The sequence below is a fragment of the Achroia grisella genome, unplaced genomic scaffold (assembly GCF_030625045.1).
Source record: "Achroia grisella isolate CSIRO2021 unplaced genomic scaffold, CSIRO_AGI_Agris_v1 utg3539, whole genome shotgun sequence".
In the NCBI taxonomy this organism is placed as follows: Eukaryota; Metazoa; Arthropoda; class Insecta; order Lepidoptera; family Pyralidae; genus Achroia; species Achroia grisella.
Window position 1 is genome coordinate 81,948 of NW_026712814.1, and position 15,206 is coordinate 97,153.

A 15,206-nucleotide genomic window follows, 5' to 3' on the forward strand; every position below is an offset into this window, starting at 1 on the left:
ATTCAGTTGCATTGGACTGAACATTGGAAATTTCACGTTTTCATTAAATTTTTCAATTCCATAAAAATCGTTGACGTAGGTTGCAAATTCGTGATTAGGCACCGAATGTGTACATACAAGTGCGTGTAACTCGTAAATTATTAATTTCACGTCGTATTAATCTTACTAATCAACTCCTGCGCAGTTGTTGATCGACTCCAGTCTCTTGCGCGTGTGTACAATGCTCAAAGTTAGCTTTTTAACTGTCTGGTTATTTCACTGTATACTGCCAGCGTTTCAAGAGAGTAGGTCACTGTGATATCTTAATATTAACTATTGACTGTGCCCGCGGTTTTACCCGCGTGAAATTTATACCCTATGTGTTTTTCTGATGTATAAATATATTATTGTAAAGTTTCATCAAAATCCGTTCAGTAGTTTTTGCGTGAAAGAATAACAAATATATACTCATAAACTTTCGGGTTTATAATATTAGTAAGATTAATTTGACCTTTATGGTGTAGCGGATTAAAAAACAGCTTCATCATCAGATGGTTGCAGGTTTGATCCACATAACACCTGTGCAAGAAGAGGATTGTTAGTAATGTGCATTAATATCACTATTGCTAGCAATGTACCATGCCAGGTTGACCTCCACGTGGTCCCTCCTGGAAACCATCGTGATAAATACATGTTTGAATCATCTTCTACTGCAGCCCCGCCAACGTAAACCATTAGTGCAGGCGGGTGCACTATTCCAATATCAAACATCATATGTTTTTTTGTCATATTCCATTATTAAAAGTAAATCCATTCGAATATCAAACAGTATTAATTTCGTTTTTAATATTCTATTATAAAAAGAAAATAAGGGCTGAAAATTTTGAAATTTTAGAAATTATATGAATAATCCAAACTAAAATTTCAAAAGTATCAGTTATTGTATTAAACACGCGATTTGTGTGTATTAAAAAAATTAAGAACGTGTCAACTAGTTGTCTAGTAACCAATCCAAGCTTAGTTTGTAACTAGATGGCGTTGTGTGAATTGTCCATACTTATTAATTATCATTAATAATTTCCTTACAGAATATAACGTTATAATTATACCAGTACAGAAACAACAAAAAATTCCAATAAGAACAAATAAATTACTCGACTGGAGTGCACCAAAAAGATTAGTATTCAAAAACCCATTCAGAAACGGCGATTATTATAAACTCGACATAGAGGACTATGAGGAACCGACAGAATCGCCTGATATCGATAATTTCGATTATATAAAAGTACGAGACGATTATCTAAAGGGGGCTGACGATTATTTAAAGAGAGGTGATGATTATATAGACAGAGATGATGAATATGATGAGATAAAATCGAATTATGGCGAAGATAAGATCGTCGGTGGATACGAGGTTGATATCAATTTGTATCCGTATCATGTGGCGTACGGCTCTAACTGCGGTGGAGCTATTATTGATAAGAAATGGGTGATTACTGCTGGACATTGTGGGTAAGAACTTTTTTTTTATGCCACTGTTCGGACGTCGTCGACTCGCGGGACTGTGGTGGTGGTAAACAGGCATGATGTCTATCTGATGGTAGATGGCTGTCGAAGCTCTTCTATGAAACACCAGGAGTGTGACATGAAACTTAAAAATACGTGTGCCCGCGACTTTGTCTGCGCAAGAATAGTACTTCGAGTAGTTTTATTGTTTTCCCAAGTTCTTCTAGATATATATACGAAAATTAATATATAATATACAAAGAAAACACCCACACCAATACAAATAATCATACTCATGAATACAAATGACGGCACCGTGCGAGGAATCTTGTGTTATGGGTACTAGAGAACTGATAGAAATACCAGACATATTCTTTTGTAAATACGTACATAATATACATAGAACACTCCCAGACCAATACAAACAATCATAGTTATGAATACAAATGTTTGTACCGCACGAGGAATCGAACCTGTGAATATGGAAATAAAGCAGCATACCGGAGATCTCTGAGCCCGTGAAACAAGTTCAGCCGCGGCAAAGTTATAAGTAGTTATCCTTACTTATTAGTACTATTTTTTTATGGATGACAATGGAATGGTGTAGGTACCCGTCTGCGCTAATGGTATACGCTGACTGGGCACCAGTGGAGGATGATGATGAGATGAGCATGAGGTCAGGTCAGTTAGCCCATCGTGACAAATTCACCAAGAATTTATCACGATGGTTTTCAGTGGAACCGCGTGGAGGTCAATCTAACATGGTACATTGCTAGGAATAATATCATCAGTCCACATTACTGACAATCCCCTTTCCACTCTTAGTACTATTATACTATTAAGATTTCCACATTTTCCCAACAATATATTTTTCTATAATTTCAAAGCAAGAAGCCATACATAAGAGCAGGATCAAAGTATTTGAACCAGGGTAGAAAAGTGGGGGTGAAACAGAACCATATCCACCCCAATTGGGGGACGAAGCACAAGGAGCACCCGTTCGATTACGACTTCCAACTCCTGGAGCTGAATGAGAATTTAAGGTTTGATGAGAACATTCAACCCGTGAAGATAGCTCATATTGAAGATATGGTAATTGGGAAGGTGGTCACGGTTACTGGATGGGGGAATACAGAGGAAAATGTGAGTATATCTGTACCACATTACTCTAAAACTTCATAGACATTTTACTTTCCTGCCACACATTATATTATATCCAAAACATGCTAACTAACTATTCATTTCTTTAATTTCTTTCTTGCCAATTCAATTTAATCTGTATACTGAACTGAACATTAAGGAAAATAGTATTAAAAAGGTATTATAAATAGAAAAAACTTGACGTTCATAAGCGGCTAAAATGTCCTAAGTCAATGAATGAATTTTGATTTCATTCGATTATATTGATTTTTGGAGATAGTCGTGGTTTAGGTACTTGTTCGATGCCAATAAAAAAAAATGTGTGTCAATTTACATTTCTGACTGACTGTCCGATGAAGGTAATACCGATATCAAAACAAAACGTAATTCCGAAGGCAGTGGACGGCTCTCCTAAGATTGGCTTGTTTCTTAAATCCAAATAGATTTCATTTAGTACTTAAAATACGAGAATACAGAAAAAAAAATATCTTAGCCAATTCACAGAGCGCCATCTAGTCCCAAGCTAAATATAGCGTATGTTATGGGTACTAGACAACCGATATAAACGCAGTTTTCTTAGTAAATTCATAACAGTTTAAACATACTCATGAATACAAATGTTTGCATCGTGCGAGGAATCGAACCCGCGACCATCGGAAGTAAGACAGCGTGCTAAACACTAATCCACCGAGGCCGTCACCTTCTTCGAGTTATGTTCCATTTAATTTTCAATTGTTGAATCTTGTACAGTTAATTATGCAACCGCGAGAATCACGCGCAGCCTAAGACTGGATTGTAAATTAAAAAGCCATTTGGTTACGCCTCGGACATATTTCCATTAACCTATATGAATGTTTCTTATTATGGTTAAACTACGCATCTTGATATACAGTTGGTCTGTACATTTTCTATATGTGGTGCGGACACACTGCTCAATAATGTTCTATAGAAAATATCTATGTTTTCTTTAATCTCTGAAATAACTCGTACGTAAATTTTTGCAGGAGTAATAATAATAATTACACTAGCCACACCAGTCACACAATGAGTACACACAAACTCACACATACACACACGCGTTCATACGCACGCAGACATGCGCACGCTCACACACTCAGACAAACTGCACTTACTTGGTTTCGGCCCGTAAGTGTAAAAAAAACAGCAAAAACTGAGAGAAAATAAAAAAATAATAATAATAAGTTTATTGTACCTTGTTTATTGTGTGATTTAACTAAGGTTATATATCTATATTATTTCCATATATATATATATATACAATAGTTTTTAAAACTATTTAATACCAAGTCCAGTGCAGTAGTGTTTAGTACCAAGTCCAGTGCAGTAGTGTTTAGTACCAAGTCCAGTGCAGTAGTGTTTAATACCAAGTCCAGTGCAGTAGTGTTTAATACCAAGTCCAGTGCAGTAGTGTTTAATACCAAGTCCAGTGCAGTAGTGTTTAATACCAAGTCCAGTGCAGTAGTGTTTAAACTGGGCCTAGCTTGTATTTCAGACACCATTGCCCTCCTAAAGATAACTATACGATTTTTAGGAGTTGAACGAAAAAATTAGACTACTGTAGGGTAGGTTTATACTACGATGGTGGCAATCAAGCATACGGCCCATCTGATCATCTGATGGTAAATGGTTACCGTAGTTTATAGACGCTTGAAACACCAGGGGTGTCATCTTGTTTTGTTTGTCTTGTTCTTGAAAACCCCATGCTATAGTCTAGTGAGAAAACCTCGGCAGGAAGTTCATTCCAAAATGTTTTCTATTTATATTACATATCAAACAAACATACTCATGTATACAAATGTTTATACAGTGCGAGGAACCGAACCCGCTACCATCAGAAGTAAGTCAGTATGCGAAACCGCTAGCAAATGTTGTACAAGTAATAGGGTACTTCTAATTTAGATATGAATTTTAATAAAAAAAGTTCATTCAACGCGGACGATGTCGCGTGTAACAGCTTGTATATAGAGTAAACGTTATAGCAAGAATGGATATTTTCTATGTACTATGTGTCATTCAAAGTATATAGGTATTTCTATCAATTGTCCAGTACCCATAACACAAGTTCTGTTTAGCTTGGGACTAGATAGCGCTGTGATAATTGTCCAGTTATATTACTACTAGCTGTGCCCGCGACTTCGACCGTGTGGACTTTAACAAAAAGGTTAATTAGAAAATTTTTCTAATATAAAAGTAGCCTAAGTTACTCCTTATTACATCAGCTACTTGCTAAAAAAAGTCCCGTTAAAATCGGTCCAGCCATTTCAGTACCTTTATTACCTCCAAAATGACTTGTTTTGTTGGTGTAAGTCAGTGCAGCCGCGGCATTACACTTACTGTCATCAATTAGGATGTAATTTGCATTACTTATTATAATATTGCAATTATTATGGATTTCACAAATTCCTACATAATAATAATAATCAACGAAACTATTGCAAGGTGCGTCTCTACTTGATAAATACATTTAGTCAGATTTAAAAACGATCTCGACGGCCTCGGTGGTCTAGTGGTTTAGCACACCGACTTACTTCCTATGGTCGCGGGTTCGATTCCTCGCACGCCACAAAAATTTTTATTTTACGAGTATGATTGTTTGTATCGGTCTGGGTGTTTTCTATGTATGAAAACACCAAGACCATCTATATATTTACGAAATATAATCTATGTATTTATATCAGTTATCTAGTACACATAACACAAGCTTTAGCTAGCTTAACTTGAAACTAGATGACGCTGTGTGAATAGATAAGAATCATAAAAATCGGTCAATGAAAGTAGGTACTTTCACAAAAAAGAAGATAGGGCCGTAATTTTTTTATGATTATCTCTTCTTTTCTTGTCTCGCATCTTTTCTATGCATCGCTGTACTTTTTTTCTTTTAGGATAAGTATAAAAATTAAAATCTGGCGATAGAAAACATCGTTAATATACTGCTTATTGTAGTGTTGTTCCATAATGAGTGTTATTTCTTTGTTATTGTAGGGTCCATATTCCAACGTGCTCAGGGCTGTGCGGGTGCCTATAATATCCAAGGAGAACTGTCAAAATGTACCTTTCCCCTACTTTAGGGGTGCGCTAACTACTAGAATGTTCTGTGCCGGCTTCTCTGAAGGGAAGAAAGACGCTTGTCAGGTAAGAAGTAGGAATTACACGAGGTATAGTAACTTGCTTCTGAGGACTACCAAATCAGTGGTTTCTATGTATATTTTGTACTAGCTTTTGCTCGCGGCTTCGCTAGCGTTAATTTATCTTAGGGGTGGAATTTATCAAAATCCTTTCTTAGGGAATGCCTACGTTATAGGTAGGTTTTCAAAGTTTCATAGAAACTTTCATCCCCTATTTAATCCCCTTGGGGGTAGAATTAATCAAAATCCTTTCTTAGCGGATGCCTACATCATAACATCTACCTGCATGCCAAATTTCAGCCCGATCCGTCCAGTGGTTTGAGCTGTGCTTTGGATCACTACGTCAGACACCTTTAAGTTATATATATTTAGATGTATTTAATGTGTTTACGGGGGAAGATAATTGTTAGTAATGGAGCCAGTGACCCCTTGCAATGACCATTGCAATGTACCATGTTAGATCGACCTCCACGCGGTTGCCCCTGGATATCACCGTGGTTAATTCTTGGTTATTTGATCACGATAGACAAACCTGACCTGACCTCATTCTCATCCTGTCATCCTTCACTAGTGATCGTTATAGAGGGCGGGAGCATCATACCATTATCATTCATTTAAAAGAAATAAAATTCAAAAAATATATGTTGTTTAGTGTTAAACATACGTTGTTTAGTGCCCATAATATAAGCTCTGCTTAGCATGGGACTAGATGGCGCTGTGTGAATAGTCCATTGTTCTTATTATTACTTACTATAGACCACCCCGGTGGTATAGCGGTTTAACACACCGCTTTACTTCCGGTCTTGGGTTCGATTCCTTGCATGATACAAACATTAATATTTATTAATACAATTATTTGTATCATTCTAGGTGTTTTCTATGTATATTATTTACAATAGAAAATGTCTAGTATTTATATCAGTTGTCTAGTACCTGTAACACAAGCTCTGCTTAGCTTAAAACTAGATGGCGCTGTGTTAATTATCCAGGGTTATTTATTTATTTATTATTTGTTTTATTTTTGGACTACTCTAATGCTGTTGGTCGCAGCTGGCCTTTACAGCTTCACCGGACGATAGGGGGCGAGTGCAGATGGCACTCCAAACCAAAGGAAGGACTTATGAAGTAGTTAAAGGCCAACTCCCGCCTGACGGATACTAGTTTAGTCTAAGGGCATCGCTAGGGGTTCGAACCTCGGCTCAGGACGTCGTAATTTTGATCCCCGTTTGAATTGGACGGGGGATCGATCAGAGTTGTTATTTGTTGTAATATTCTAGGGTGACTCCGGTGGACCTGCAGTGGCTCACGATAGGATCTTAGGCATGGTGTCCTTCGGGTATGGTTGCGCCACCCCTGGTTCTTACGGCGTGTACAGCAAGGTCGCCAAGGTGAGGCCATGGATAGAGCAGACCACCAAACTGATGTTTGATTAAAAAACTATTTGCATACATATTAAATAATTTAAGATTTTTTTGGAACTTTATTTGGATTTATAAAAAATATATTTTACGGAATGTAGTTTTATTTCGTTTGTTATGTTGGTAGTAATGAAAGTAATGTCTGAAGTCAGTAGTAGTAGTGCCATTTGAGAAAAGTAGAAAATTAATTGAATAAAACCCTATTATTTGAATAAAAATAAAAACATATTTTACGGAATGTAGTTTTATTTCATTTGTTATGTTGGTAGTAATGAAAGTAATATCTAATAGTCCAGTAGCAGTAGTGCCATTTGGTGATCCCAAATAGTAGGAAATTAATTATAGAACCCTATTATTTGAAACAATTAAAGAAAATATTTTACGTCATGTAATTTTATTTCGTTTGTTATGTTGGTAATAGGGAGACGAATGTCTGAAGTCAGTAGTGCAACTGTCATCTTGGAGCAGCAGCAAATTGATCACACAGGACCCTATCTTTTATAAAAGTAAAATTATATTTTATAGAATGTAGTTTTATTTCGCTTGTTATTGAGATGAATATCTGAAGTCAGTAGTGGAAGTACCATTTTGAAACAGCAGTAAATTGATCGAATAGGACCCTTTCTTTTTTTACAAATTAAAAAATACACAGGACTCTCTTTTTACCTAAAATTATTATACTGATTGTTTTATTTTTTGTCTTGGGCAATTGGACAATTCAGACAGCGTCATCATATCAAGGTAAGTAGATCTTGTGTTGATAATAATGAATGTTATATTTGAAGTCAATAGTGTAACTGCCATCTGGCAGCAGTAGGACTCTATATTTTCTAAAAAAAACAGCATTGTGTAGTTTTTTAAACTAATTAAACACTATTATATATAAATTCATATATTTAATGTCTGTACATGCAAAAAGAATAAGAAATCAACGCAATAGAATCTATAAAAATTATTGTAAAAACCTATTTATTTTGGTACATTTGTATGTATTTAAAAAAAAATTGAAAACATTAAAATCTTAAGTTTCAGTCTGCTTTTATCAAGTTAATTGGCTAGCCGAAGCCTAGACGATAAGAATAGTGATAAAATATTGTAATGTGTATAACAGAAGACCCGGTCAACAATACTAGTGGTCGAAATTCGACCATAAATAAATTCAATTATAAGTTTGAACATTATTGAGTTTCTGTTGTCAGAAACTATATTTCTATAAGCACAGGAACTAGGAGTCGCACAGATAATAAACAAAAGAGTGTATATGATTTTTTTCCGAACTACTCTAATGTTGGCCACCAGCTGAACTTTTCAGCTTCACCGGACGATAGGGGGCAGATGGCATTCCAAACCAAAGGAAGCACTTATGGAGCTGCTGAAGACCAACTCCCACCTGACAGATTGAGTGTGTGAAATACGTGGCAGTGTGTTTTTTTTTATTGATTTAATATATTATTTATGGATTAGTTTAGTGTCTCCTTCTCAATATAAAAACTATAAGTGTCCGAAACTTTATATTCCTCCGTCGGCACAATTTTCGTATAAAGGGGTACAAAGTTTTTGCTTCGCGTATTAATATAATGATAAATTAATTAATTATAATTAATGTTCATTAACCACATAAGTTTAAAAATTACTAATTGTAAAATTATTATAGAATAAATAAATATTGATATAGTAAATGAAATATATATATAGAAAAGCCTTGCTCACATATCTTTCAGAAAATGAAAATAACTAATTAAAAATTCATTGCATATTCAGATAAGAATTCACGGCGATGTTTTTCTCGGTTTTACTGATGTCCATGTTTCTTCATGTTTACGGGTATGTGGCTAGTTTCATATATATTTATACTATAACAGTGGCAAACAAGCATACGGCCTACCTGATGCATACGATTATCGTACCTATAGAAACTGAAACGCCTGAAATACCAGACGTATCACATGCGCATTGCCGCCTTCATCCGAATACGAACTTAATATAAGCACTTTTGAATAGTCCTTTTTTATTCTACCGCTTATTTGGAATGCAGACTCATCACAAGAAGTTTGAGCAAGAAATTTGCGTGTTGCTCTTTTAGGTACACGTTGTTCTAAGTAAATCTTAATGTTAATCTTAATAATATTATAAATGCGAAAGTTTGTAAGTATGCATGTTATTCTTTCACACAAATACTACTGAACAGATTTTGATGAAACTTTACTATAATGTAGCTTATGCATCAGAATAACACGTAGGCAACAATGTATTTCTAATGTTATGTAAAATACATATTTTGTTGGTTATTAATAATCACAAAACATGTTAAAGACATTTTTTATCTTTAAAAAATTATTTAGCACTAAATAACACATTAAATATATTTAAAAAAATTAGGGATACCTACAGTAACTGCACTCGTGCCGAGCTGTATCCGGTTGCTTAAAATATTAATCGTTTTAGTATCATAGGCGGATACGATATCGACATACAGGATGCTCCGTATCAAATCAATTACGGGGACATTTGCGGCGGCGTGCTTATTGGTGAAAATTGGGCGATTACCACAGCGCACTGCGGGTGAGAATTTTAAATTTCACGCAGTACATAAAAGGAAATATTTACCACGATTCCAGAGCTATCAATATTTGAACGCTATTACAAACGTACTTATGATTCGGACTTTGGCACAAAAAATACATCTTATTATCTAAATATATATATATATATAACTCAAAGGTGCCTGACATAGTGATCTATCAACGCACAGCCCAAACCACTGGACGGATTGGGCTGAAATTTGGCATGCAGGTACATGTTATGATGTAGGCATCTGCTAAGAAAGGATTTTGATTAATTCTATCCCCAAAGGGATAAAAGTTTGTATTAAACTTTGTAAATTTTAAACCGATCGGGCTGATACTTTGCATGCATAAAGCTACTATGACGTAGGCATTCCCTAAGAAAGGATTTTAGATAAATTCCACCTCTAAGGGGATAAATAAACGCGAGCGAAGCCGCGGGCAAAAGCTAGTCATATATAAATTGAAATGTGTATTATGCATCATAATATTAATTCGTTAAGCAAAACTTTGTATCTCTTTTTACGAAAATTGCGCCGACGGAAAAGTATGAATTTTCGTATATAGGGAATGAGTGCAGAAAACTAATATTTTTTTAAAATTATGAATAACAAATACATTAAATTAATATAAATTAAAAAAAAAGTTAATTGCCACCTTTTATACTACTGGCCGAAGAAGGTTGTGTGTATATACCGTATACCGATTACCGTCGACAGTGCCGTGACCACAAAGACGATTTATATTTTTTTTTGTTTTTAAGGTATAGTATATGCCTCAAGTAGCAAAAAAAATATGTCAAAAGTTTCGTACTCTATTTCTAGAACAGAACCTAACTACATAAAAATAGGAAGCAGATATCGTCACAGTGGGTTCAAAGTGAAGATTACCAAGCACATACTTCATCCAATATATGGAAGAAGCCACAGGTTTGATTATGATATCCAACTGTTGAAGTTTAGGAGACTACACTTTTCCAAGTTGGTGGCAGGTATACGCATAAGTGAGGGGGAGTGTGGGAGTATTCGAGTGTCAGGTTGGGGATATCCGAAGGAAAAGGTTAGTATTAAGAACAAATTAAGTATATGTTAGAGATTTTCAAGAAAGGTATATTAAGGTTTTTAAAGGGTTGGCAGCGCGCACGTGACCCCCTTAATGTTTTAGGCATATACAGGCTACGGTAACCGTTTACTGTTAGATAGGCTTACAAATTTATACAAAAATAGTACAATAAAAAAATAAAAAAATAAATGTTAGGTTAGGAATCAGTCAAGTACCTTTTTGTTGCGTTGCTCTTCTTTTGCAGCTCACACACACGTAGCAATGAGGACATACACATATGAAGACACAACGGTATATTGCACAACACCGGGTATTAATATATGTTAAGAAAAATTCGCGGGCGCGTATTGTGCTGTTTCTGAACATTATGTTTTTGTCAGTAAAGTCACAGAACAGAGGGTACTCAAGAAAAAAATAGATACTATCTACTTATATTAAAGAACGGTTAATTTTTAACACGGCCAACAAAATGGGGAAGCGGTAATCATTCAGCATTAGGTGAGGCGATAGGTCGTTTCTCTCCTATGCTATAAAAAAGCGTTATCATGTGACACCTGTTATAACACTCATGCGTTGCTATTTCAGAGTACTTAGATGTCATGCCACTTATACTGTAATTATGTAATTTTATTACGAGGACCGTCATAAGAAATTGACGAAATTCAGACGAGTAAGGCCTCGCAATGTAACTTTATTTGTAGGGTGATTATAATGATGTTTTACAACAAGTTCAACTGAATATAGTACCCATGGAGATCTGTCAGGCTGTGAACAGGCCATATTACAATCAGACACTGACTGAGAGGATGTTCTGCGCAGGTGGAGATGAACAGGATGCCTGTCAGGTGAGCAAAAGTATAGTAAGTTAACGAATGGCAACATATGGAAGAATTTCCTAAGAAACAAAGCTATTAAAAATGATAAATTATACTTAATAAGTTGATCAAGTTTATAATGTTTTTGCAAAGAAATAACAGACTCTGTTGAGTTATTCATAGAAGAGTTATTTGTTATTTTTATTTATACCTTAGTGAATTAAATACATATACACACAAAATATTTTTGTTACATTTCAGTAATGTACTCGCAATGTACTGAAATCCCACTGCCTAAATTAGACGGTATGAAACAAAAAAAATATATAAGAAACTTTTATGAAGGTTCATAAAAGGCTATAATGAAGAAGAATTAATTATTAATTAAATTGAATTGTAATTCAAGAACTAGACAGGAATATAAATAAATATTAAAATACTAATCTGACTATACTAATCTACTAATTTGACCTATAAATAATAATAAAGTGTTATAAAATATTAACAAGTGCCACGTTTTATATGTGATTGTTCCTACAAGACAATCTTTAAATTGTTACACTATCTAGGTTGTTGAATATTACTAGTAATGTTTTTGTATGCAGGGCGACAGTGGTGGTTCAGCGGTGTCTTTCGGTCGGCTTGTCGGTCTGTCCGCGTTCGGTTTCGGGTGTGGCAGAAACATCCCCGGAGTGTACGTTAATGTATCTAATAAATATATAAGAAATTGGATTCGATACTACACTGGTACATAAATAAATATATTATAAACGTAACAATATAAGCGAATATTTATCTGTGTCTTCTTTATCCCTTTAGTAAGTAATAGGCTTTGCTTTCACCAGTGTCGGAGAAGAAGAGATATTTGAAGAGTATTCATCTCCCATAGTATTAGCATTGAATGCGTAGGAATGAAGAGATTATTTCAAAAAAAGTAGTATGTTTTTTTTTCGGATTACTCTAATGCTGTTGGCCGCAGCTGGCCTTTACAGCTTCACCGGACGTTAGGGGGCGAGTGCAGATGGCACTCCAAACCCGCGGAAGGACTTATGGAGCGGCTGAAGGCCAACTCCTGCCTGACGGATATGACTTTAGTCTGATGGCACCACTAGGGGTTCGAACCTCGGTTCAGGCCGTCGTAATTTCGATCCCCGTATGAATTGCACGGGGGATCGATCGGGCGCCCGGGGGTGCCGGTAAAGTAGTATGTATGAATGTCGATGGTTATAAGGGCAGAGGACGGCATAAAAAGAGATGGATGGACTGTGTAAAAGACGATAAGCGAAGAAAGAGAGCGAGTAACGAGAAGACTGCGACAGTCATTTTGTGGTTGGCGTAATATGTTTTTCTCTTCCATTCATCTCTGTTCGCAGTAATCTCTTTATTCACTGATTTTCTTGGCCTTTTATCACCATCTCTTTCATTCTCATTTTTTGGGCTTCCTCTATCCTTATAACCGCCCACATTCTTAAATACAATTTTATTTTTAATTCTTATAATTCTTAAGCATTACATGCTCATACCAAGACTGACGATTACTCTTTAACTTCTCCGACATTGATGAAAGCAAAGCCTATTCCTGTTGGTCATGTACTGAATTTACAATTTAATGTTATAAGTAAATATATAACACTTGACTTCAATTTTCTAGTCGATTTTCTTGCTGCTTCTTCTCAATTGAATATCTAGATTGAACTTGCATGGCAATGATAAAAATATTGATACAAAAAACTATGTATATATGAATTTAAGGTTGACTGGAAGAGATTGCATTTTAGCGATAAGGCTGCCCGTTTTTTTTTTGTTATATATTTTCATACAAAGATATATTATGTACTTATTTGTATCTCATATGAGAGGAACAATAATATTTCAATATTTCATTCGTTCAAAAAGACTTGCATAGTGACTAAAATGAGCAAACATCACCAAAAGGCAGTGTAATGAAAAATTGTAAAAGCTGTTTAATCCATCTGTAATCCTGTCATCAGTGACAAAGCCTGGAGCAGCATCAACGCATCCTGCAAAAGCACAAAGCTCCAAGCTTCAATCGGACTTTGTACGTACGAAAAATTCAGCGAAAATGATTTAAATATTTCACCATCCCACCACCTTACCACCCGGTGGTACATAATGGCGGTATATAACCGATAGCGTATATATTGTGTTAATATAATTATCTCGCTTCAATTTTGTATAAAACTTTCTGTGTGTGCACTTTATTTTGCAGTGTGAGTGCGCGGAATGCGTGCACATGTATGCAAGGTGCAGTTGTGTGCGTTTATTTTATCTACAAACGTTGTTTGCCGTGTATTGATGTGGGGGTGACCGGGTTGGGGGGGCAGACCCCCTTTGGGGAGTCATCATGACGATGACGGCGAGTCTGCGCAGTTGGTAGAAAGAGATAGGTGTACAAAAAGTCTAGGCATAGCCTATAGCGCATACTAGCCGTTTCACCTGAAATTGCCTGCAATTACGATGTATTGATGTCCGTATGCATTCGGCATGAAATGGTACCGTTGCATGGACATTAAAATTTATTAATAACCACAGAAGAATAGTTATTCGCACTTGTTAATAATGAAAGTTTTATTATATGTAATAGGATTGGTAAACTATCTGACTGCCCACACGATGTAACATTTTTTTTCGTTTTTTCCACAGACAGAATACGTGCTACTATAAATTTCATCATCATCAGCTTCTTCCTTATCCCATTCATTTGGGGTCGGCGTAATATGTCTTTCTCTTCAATTCATCTCTGTTCGCAGTCTTTTTCTTACTTACTCTCCTTCTTGCCTTATCGTCGATACATGTTGTCCTTTAATATATTGTTTATGCCTTTTTCTTTACTGTGTGTTACAAATAAAGTATATTCTATCTATCTATCTTTTTCACAGTTCATCCATCTCTTTTATGCCTTCCTTTGCCCTTATAACCATCGACGTTCCTATATACCACTTTCTTACAAATATTCTTATATTACATATATTATATTAATCTTCAACTTGTCCGTTACTGGCGAAAGCAAAGCCTAGCGGTTTAGCACACCACTTTACTTCCGATGGTCGCAGGTTTGATTCCTCGCATAGTACAGTGTGTACAGTACAATAGTGTACATTTGTTTTCATGTGTATATTTGTTTGTATCGGCCTGAGTTTTTATTATGTATATTATTTACAAAAAAAATCTAAGTATTTGTTTCAATTGTCTAGTACCTACCCATAACGCAAGTTCTCGTTAACTTGGGACTAGATGGCGCTGCATGAATTGTCCAGACTTTTTATTATTATTTATTGTTATATATATACTAATTTTTATTCTAAATCCATAGAGCCGTTTAAGCATTATTGAGTAACAAACATACGTCCGAATATGTTCACAAATTATTATATTTATATTATTAGTAAGATTAAACAAAACGAATAGTTAAATTCAGGCATTGATAATAAATATATTAATATCTGATAATTTTTATGTCCAGGTATATTTCCATGGGGCTTTATGCGAGTGACATGAAAATCAGGTACGGTCCACATAAACAGGGTGAGGTCCATATTTAAACAAATTCAATTT

The 15,206-nt window shown here is 35.4% G+C and overlaps 2 protein-coding genes across 2 annotated transcripts; both read left to right on the forward strand.

Annotated features, from left to right (window-relative positions):
* The first annotated feature begins 220 nt into the window (after positions 1-220).
* On the forward strand, positions 221-7,204 carry LOC131843884 (trypsin-2-like). Its single transcript, XM_059192661.1, has 5 exons — positions 221-284; positions 1,068-1,491; positions 2,373-2,628; positions 5,629-5,778; positions 7,049-7,204. Exons 1-5 carry the CDS (start codon positions 221-223, stop codon positions 7,202-7,204), a joined length of 1,050 nt encoding a protein of 349 aa, XP_059048644.1.
* A 1,783-nt stretch (positions 7,205-8,987) lies between these two features.
* LOC131843877 (transmembrane protease serine 9-like) lies at positions 8,988-13,722 on the forward strand. The gene is made up of 7 exons (XM_059192644.1): positions 8,988-9,013; positions 9,635-9,751; positions 10,578-10,812; positions 11,517-11,660; positions 12,236-12,377; positions 13,138-13,248; positions 13,622-13,722. Exons 1-7 carry the CDS (start codon positions 8,988-8,990, stop codon positions 13,720-13,722), a joined length of 876 nt encoding a protein of 291 aa, XP_059048627.1.
* Positions 13,723-15,206: the final 1,484 nt, after the last annotated feature.